Here is an 8,377-nt window from a genome sequence, read left to right as displayed (position 1 = left end):
GAGCACTTTTGAAGACGTTCATTGGTTAAGCCTCAGGACTCCCTTTGAGTAGGTAGGTATCATTAGCCCTGTTTTATAGATAAGGAAACTGAGGTGCAGAGCAATGACGTGACATGCTTAAGGTCGTAGAGTGAGTTCAGGGACGAGCAGGTAACCCCGAGGTCTTGTTCTCCACCATGTGACTCCCACTGAAGTCTGACGGGTGTTGCCTCCTGTCCTGCTACGGAAGAATTGTATCTTGCTTCCCAGTCCCACGCACTAAACAAAGTAACGAAAAACCTCTGTAGCACTTAGATTATGAAATCACTTGTTTTCCTGTCAATTTAAGAAACTTGGGCCAAATTCTGTGATCACTGTTCAACTTAGATTGTGGAATTTTGCCCCACTGCAGTTTCTGCCAGTGGAATTTAAGCACCCTTGTTAGACTTAAATTTGGACAAGATTTTCAAGTGACTAGTGATTTTGGATGCCTCTGTTTTTGGGATGCCCCATTAGAGACAGCTAACAGGGGCCTGATTTTCAGAGGCATTTTCTAAAACTCATTCCTGTTTAAGGTGACTCAGGCTGGGCATACTAAAACTATGCATGTTAGGAACCAAGACACTGATGCTGCCTTCACTTAAAAGCATCAGTGTGTTTGGTTTCTTTCATGATACAGAAAACTGCTTGCAAAGAGAGAATTTCATTCCTCATTGGCCCGCAGTGTGAGTGAAAGGATGTCCTGGGAGGTAAACATCCAATGTATCCACTATGCCACCTAGCCCTCACAACCACTATTACACTCACCAGTCCAAGAATACTCTGCCATTGCGTTTTGTATATTTGCATATGGCTAGTCATAAAGTTTTAAACAAGTGGCTTCTTAAATTATTGTTATGATTACAAATCAGAATACCGTTTAAAGGGACATCGTCAAGAGAAAAATGATGTCTTTGGAAGGAAAAAAAAAGAATGTTTTACCCAAGATACAAAAAATACACCTTATAGTAAATGGGAAAATAAGTTAGAAATCAAAATCCCTTTTTGTTTCCTGTTTAGTTTTTTCACTTCTCTCTGATTGGCTAAGTCTTCTGTTACTGGTCAGTTTTCTGTCTCTGGTTCCTATGCCCTAACACCATGCTGCACTGTTGAGCTTTCTAACCCTGCAAAGAGATGTTCAGATTCCAAAATAGCTGTTGCAACTGGCTTTCCTTTAATTGCATGAGAACACTGCTTTTCATGTTTATAAAACTTTATGCTCCTTAACAAAGCCTACATTTTGGACTGAAACTAATTTGACAGTGTTCCTTGAGAAGAATACGCATCCATATTTGTGAGTCACCTCTGAACTTCTTGGTTGTTCCAAGTGGCAACAAAATCTACTGATGAAGCCAGACTAAAGCATACTCTCCATCTCTTTTATCACATCCTTGAAAGCCAGGGCTTTTACACATTACAGAGAGGATCATAATGAAGTGTAACATAGCTAAGAAGTAAAGAACCATTTTCCAAAGCGATTTGCGTAACAGAGAGCCATGTGTAAAGCATGCAGCATATAGAAAGTAGATCAGAAGAGGCTAACAGAAACATAGATTTCATCTGAATGCTCTCTGGTCACTACCCAGATAAGAAACAGTATTATATACATTTAAAATATTACCCTGATATGCCCTTAAAATGTACAGAAACGGAGAGATGTGATCTTTGCTAGTTACAGGTTCTCTTGCATCTGAAGAACAACCATATGCTGCTAACAGGCTGGTTTCTTTTTTTCGTTCTTTTAAAGTGAAATGGTTTCTTTAGTGCCGGGGAAAGATGCTAAATTGACAGTACGGTACAGTTGACTGTACAGATCGGAAAGAGTCCTCGGTCCAGAGGCTACAGACAGGATCAACTGATGGCTAAAGCTTTACAGCCTACTGTCTTAAGATTTAAGTCTGCCTCTTGCCTTGGTCTCATGGTTAGAGGACATAACTGAGAGTCAGGAAATTCTGTGCTGGGCCTTGGAGAGGGAAACACAGCATAGAACTTGCAGCCCAGTAGGAAGGAAGGAAGCCAGGGTGTCTTTAAGACCACTTTTCTCCACATGGTCCCCCAGTGTAATTTAGCTCTAGGGACCAGTCTAGATTAGGGCAGCCACACAGGGCTGCTTGGAATCTCCACCCTGACACATCCCACCCATGCCCAGTCCCTGATGGCAGGCCTTGCGGAGGAGTCCTCGGAAGGCAGCTGTCTTCCGCAACGCTTGCACCCAGGGCGTCATCCTGTGAGTGGAACTGGAGCTTTACGTGCCCCTCGACGCTGCCACTCTGCCCATTTTGTGCACTGGGCAGGGTCTGGAACAGGGGGTGAAATCTCACTCCTGGATTGTATTGCTGTCTCTGTCCATGTCTTGATATGTGATATTAGGCAGGCCGTTTAACTTTTCTATGCCTCAGTTTCCCTGGTTTTGAAAATGAGGGGGACAGAATGCTCGCCCACCTTAACCACGCTTGCAAAGTACCTGAAGAACTTCAGGAGACAAGTGCTATATAATTGCACAGCATTCCTGTTATTCCATGCGAAACGCCCGTTAAAATCAGTGGGAGAGTCTCATGAAAATCAAAGGCAGTGTTGCCTGTTGCTGTGTTGGTCCCAGAATATTAGAGAGACAAGGCGGGTGAGGTGAGCTGAAGAGGAGCAGCTCTGTGTAGCACAAAAGCTTGGCTCTTCTGCCAGTCCAATAAAAGCTATTACCTCACCCTCCTTTTCTGTCTCAAGACAGGATATGACGAATATTCCACAAAAATGATCAGTGTCCAGTGTAGAATTTATTTTTAAACATGTATTTTTAAATCTATCTATCAATCAATCAATCAAAGGGACAGTCACCTTAGAAATCATGAAGTGTAATCTAAACAGAAAGTTTATAATAAAACCTATGAAAAATCTATGAAAATTGTCAACGTTGTAAACTTTGGTATAATTGTTAAGAAGAAAAAGGAATCGCACCTTTCATACAAAATCCAGGTCTATGGTGAAAACAAGAGAGAGGCGTTAAAAGAATGAACCCCCGAGATGACTAAAGAAGGCTTAAGACTAGGCAATGTTGGCAAAGAAAAAAAAAAGCGTTAACGTTTTTAAGCAGAAGACCCAATGTCTTATCATAGATAAGGCTGCATTCTAGTGGCAAAATCCATGCAATGCAGGCAGTCACATTCATGAGGAGTGGAGAAGCAACCTATGGAATATGGAACTAGGAGGTGCGGGCATGGGGGGGGGCTCTGGTATGTCATTTAAACTTCATGCAGAAATGGCTGAGCCCTTTCAATTTCTCCCTTTGTCCGAAGGCAGCAGCACTTAGTTGACTTAGGGAATGCAGAACCAAGTCCCTAAAGATGGTTTTTGTTGTTGCCATTGTTGCTCAAGGTGTGCTGTGTCTGTTAACAGCTATTTTAGAGTGTCAGGGGATTGGGAGATGTATTAGCAGAGATTTAGGTCTACAAAAGTTAAGCTTTACAAATAATTAATAAGCACTGAAGGACTTTGTTGTATTCTAGTGTGAAGGGCTGTGGCCTGAACATTTATGCTTAGGAATGCTGAGTCCCCACAGTGAGACTCTGCTCTCACGAAGGGGGTGAGCAGGAGGATTTATGGGGCAGAACAGGATTGAGATAAAATGTACAAATTGTGCTCGGCATGGCAAAATTCCCCTTGTTTTCTGGCGTCCTGGAAGGCACAGCTAACTTTTCCCAGGAGGAATCGAAGACAGTTCTTACAGTCGGCCTATCCCTGCCTTATGTCATGTCACTGCTTCAGCTTTATTAACTCTTTGTGTTTTCCATGTAATCAGCTTGTGCCAGGGGCACACGTGTGCATGCAGATGAGGAGATATTTTGGCCAGGTGTACAGCTGTGTGATTGCACCAATGCACAGTTAGGAATTTTCTCTGCTCCTTCTGTACCAGTGATTGCATTAACAGGCGGGACATACATGCCATATTTATAACATATGGACTCCTATGCACATTCTCTCTTATAGAGTTAGGGCCCAATCCTGGGGCTTCGCTGCCATCCCATGAAGTCTTGGTGATAAGCCCTATGCCCGATAGCCCGTTTGCAGGATGGGACCCAGTGTGACTTTAAAAAGCCATTCGAAGTTCAGCAGAAACGGAAAAGGACAAAGCTCTCTGCAATATCTCAGAGAGCTTCCCAGACAACTCCTCTCTGTGTGTCTCTGTCCAGCTTCGACGGGGGGTTACCCGGAGCTGCACTCACTGACCGTCCAGTTGTATTGGGAAGATCAGAACAATTTCTTTCAGTGACTCTCCCCCCCCCCCCCCCAATATTATCGCTGATCATTGCCTGGGGTTGGAAGCCAAGAAGTCAAAAGCTGCAGCTCCAGCCCCCTCCCATCCCGAGTGTGCTCTGACATTGCCCTGCGCCTGGCACCCAGTCAAGCCGAGGTGTCACCGGGATCTCAAATTGCAGCTCGGCGCTGGCGGGCGGCCAGGGCCGTCTATTTAAAAGACAGCCTGCCCGGCTCTGCTCAGTCTCTGTAGGAACTTCTCCGGGGGGAAAGTCTTGGGAGAGCTACAAAGTGGACTTTGGTTTGGTTTGGGTTTTTTTTCCTCCTTTTTTTTTTTTTCCTTTTCTTTTCTTTTTTTTTTTTTTTTTTTAAACTCTTCCTCCTGCAAAACCTGCAGCCGCCCCCGGCCGAGCACTTCCCCGGCCAGCCCCGGACCAGGACGGGGGAGGAAAGCAGCAGAAGCAGCGGCAGCAGCGGCAGCCCCGACCCCAAACACAAAACGTGCCGCCCGCAGCCGAAAACCTGCCGGCTCGGTGGCTGGCGGCGGTCGCCCTGATTCCCCGCGGCAATCACTCCGGGACCCCCCCCCTGCAAACCACCTGCCTCCCCGCTCGCCCTCCTCCTCCCCGAGCTCTGCAAACGGCTGCGGGCACAGGCGGCTGCAGGAGCCGGTGCCTCTTCTGCTAGCCTCGCCCCACTCCGCCCGGCTCGTCGCTGGCTGGTGACCCCCCCGGCCGCCCCCCCGGCCCCCCCACCTGTCAGAGCAGCAGCTCTGAGCCCGGCCACCCGCCCCCCCTTTGCATTGCGCTGCACCGGGCCACACACTTGTTCGTGGGGGGGGGGGCCAGAACAGGGGGTGCACGAGCGCGTGCTTCGTTTGGGGATCTATCCGGGGGGGTTCACCCTCCTCTCTGCCCCCCCCCCCCAAAAAAACACAACAACAAACTTTGCTCCTGCCCCGGGGCACGAAGCCGACGATGCTGCTGCAGAAGCTGCTGCTGCTGGCCGGGCTGTGCCTGGCCCCGGCCCGGGGGCTCGGCTCCTTCGTGCACTGCGAGCCCTGCGACGAGAAGGCGCTCTCCGTCTGCCCGCCGCCCGGCCCGCCCGGCTGCGAGCTGGTCAAGGAGCCCGGCTGCGGCTGCTGCCTGACCTGCGCCCTGGCCGAAGGGCTGCCCTGCGGCGTCTACACCGAGCGCTGCGCCCAGGGGCTGCGCTGCCTGCCGCGCCCGGGCGAGGAGAAGCCGCTGCACGCCCTGCTCCACGGCCGGGGCCTGTGTCTCCACGAGAAGAGCTCCCGGGAGCAAGCCAAGCTGGGTGAGTGCTGCCCCGGGGCCGGCCCCGGCATCTGCCCCCCCGCCCCGGCCCCTCACACCCCTCCTGGGCCGCCCGCCTGCGTCCCCCGGCGGTGGGGCGGCTGCTGCCTTCCCCGCCGCATCCCCTGGCCGCAGGGTTCCTCCGCTTCCTCGCCCGCTGCTTCGTAGAGTCACGTTATAGGGTTGGAAGGGACCCCTGGCCGCAGAGTTCCTCTGCTGCCTTCCCCGCTGCATCCCCGGGCCGCAGAAGATCAGGGTTGGAAAGCACCCTTGGCTACCAAGTTTGTCTGCTTCCTTGCCCGCTGCATCCCCTGGCTCTGCTCCCTGGCCCGCTGCATGGTGCAGTCATAGGTCAGGGTTGGAAGGCACCCCTGGCCGCAGAGTTTCTCGGCTTCCTTGCCCCACTGCTGCCCCCTTGCCCCCCCGCCAGAGCCTGCAAAATCCCCTGCAAAATCCCCGCATCCCACCCCCACCCCCCCCCATCCTCCCTTCAGTCAAGCCTCCAGTGCCCACAAACGCCACACACGCGTCCCCCCCGGTCCCCCACCTCCTGCCACTTCCAGACCAGCTTTTCCAGGGACGGGGAGCAGGTGCACGGGGGGGTGGGGGAGGAAAAACCCCAGATGCAAAGAAATCCAAGCAAGCCAGGGACGCTCAGCATTTGTGCACTGCCGGCTGCGCAGGCAAAAAGGTGAAGGAAGCTGCGTTTCCTTTGATTATCTGCCTTGTCAGGATCCTCCCTCGAGTGACCCCCTGTCCCTTCGTTCAGAGATTGTGCCTGAGGTTGACCCCGTCCCCCGGGTTCAGATGTATTGCAATGTGGGCAAACGGGTCAGCGGTGCCATTTCTCAACATGAAAATGAAGCTGGTGAGAATTGCACTGCATACCTGAGGGCAGCAGCAACACAGACCTGGGAGGAAAATACTTGAGGTGCTCAGGGAAATCCCCAAAGCAACCCTTAAATCAAGCATTGTCCCTTATTGTTCAGGTGGTTTTCCCTTATTTCCAGGCACCCTATCTAAAAATCCACGAGGCAGTGTCCTTTCTTTCTATTTATCCCATTCTGGTACTTTTAGCCACCAAAGGTGAAGGGGGGGGGGGGACATTTAAACAAACAAACAAACCCAAAATGCTTTTGCAAAAGAAAAAAAATTCCTTTTGCCAAGTTGCTTCCTGGATCCCTGCATCGAGCTTTGCAGTTTAGCCCTTCTAACACCCAATCAATCTTGCCTTTTTTATTATTTTCCCCTGCTGCTGGAGGCGTCCCCTGCTTTTTATTTGTCTTCCTTCAAAGCAAAACCAAATATATGTATTGCAAAAAAAAACAAAACCGCAGAGCCGGGCTGCCTTTGGAGCAGTTTAAAGTCACAGATCACTTGCTGGGGTCATGCAGAAATGTGGATTGGGTCTGTTAAGACAGGACGGTGATGAAAGAGGAGTTAATTTTCTGTCTTGGAACCCAATAACTGAGTAATGATCAGGTAACGCTGCAACTATGTGAAATATCCCCATGTGCCGGGCCTGTCATCCGGAGCAGTATTTACTCTTTGTGTGTGTCTGTGTGTGTGTGTGCGCCCAGTGCAAGAGGCAGGCAGTGTGGTCAGGGCAACCCAGTGATGTGGGTGAAATGCAACAGACAGCACTGAGCGTGCTGCGCTGGGCTCCAGATCCGCACAGTTCCGTGTAACAACAGTGCCCCTTGCAGAGAGATGGCACCAATAACACTTCGGCTTTCCACCTAATTCTCAGCAAGTCTGATTATTCTCTCTCCTCATCCTTCCCAAGGAATCCAGTCCTACAGCAGGTGCATAGAGTGCAACTCCTTGGCCAGGCCTCCTTTAATCCCCTTGCTTTTTCTTCCTGTCAGGTACTTTCTGGCTGTATCTCAGTCAGGAATGCATCGGATGAAATTGGATTGAGGAGTTGTTTAGCCGGTCCCCTAATGGCCTTCCTCCCGAATCTTGCAGGCCGCCCCATTGGGTTCCTCAGTTTAAGTGAATTATTCTGGAAGTCTTAATTGCACTTTAGAAGAAAGAACCCGCCTTCTTGAGACAAGACCTGCATGGGTTTTATTGGAAAGGACTGGCAGCGTTACCCTTAGTCTTGTGAGACTGCAAAAATCAGGAATTTCTGAGGACAGAGAGAAACAAAAAAATCCCCTCTTGGCTTTTGAGTGGTAAAGTGTGAGAACAGAGAAGTATATTTTCATAGGCATGTTACTAGGCAACTGGTGAGGAAAGAAAATTAAGTTTGATTTGAACTCGCTGGCCTCTGCCAGTTTGGCCAGAAATCCAGGGACAATGTGTCAGGGAAGCTGGCCTGGGTTACTGTCTATCGATGTCCAAACTTGGCCCTGAGCTGCAAAAGAATCAACAGTGTATACTTAAGTGACAGTCGAGAGGGATGGATTAAGCGGCATATTTATTTATTCATGCTCTTGCAGCAGGTCTGTTTAAATCCACTTCTCAGAAATATTTTTTTCTCCTGGTTGTTATGCTAGATAGACAGCTAATGAGTGGAAATTCAAGCACAGGACTGGAAGGCAGGGTATCTACTATAGACTAGCTGTTTTATCTGGGGACAGGTTTACTGGCTTTCACCGTGCCTCAGTTTCTCCAACTGTAAATTGGAAATAATGATATTGGGAAATTAATCTACCTATGTACAGGCTACATTCATTCATGTTTATAGAGACCTCTGGGTGTCTTGAATGAAAGCAGCTACAGAATTGCAAAGGATTATTATGTTGTTCATTATTAATATTACTGGTGCTTAGAGACCAGTGTGATGAGTTCTC

The 8,377-nt window shown here is 49.4% G+C and overlaps 1 protein-coding gene across 1 annotated transcript in view; it reads left to right on the top strand.

Moving 5' to 3' along the window:
• The first annotated feature begins 5,212 nt into the window (after window positions 1-5,212).
• The window catches only part of IGFBP5 (insulin like growth factor binding protein 5), a 28,842-nt gene continuing 25,677 nt past the window's right edge, over window positions 5,213-8,377 (top strand). The window contains exon 1 of the mRNA XM_067570098.1: window positions 5,213-5,580. Within this exon, the coding sequence (XP_067426199.1) occupies window positions 5,244-5,580 (337 nt within the window). The 5' untranslated portion in view covers window positions 5,213-5,243. The remainder of the gene's footprint in view (window positions 5,581-8,377) is intronic.

This window comes from Emydura macquarii, unplaced genomic scaffold (assembly GCF_026122565.2).
Source record: "Emydura macquarii macquarii isolate MOO-44397 ecotype Brisbane River unplaced genomic scaffold, CSIRO-AGI_Emac_v2 contig_2988, whole genome shotgun sequence".
Classification (NCBI taxonomy): domain Eukaryota; kingdom Metazoa; phylum Chordata; order Testudines; family Chelidae; genus Emydura; species Emydura macquarii.
This window is presented reverse-complemented; position numbering and strand designations above follow the sequence as displayed.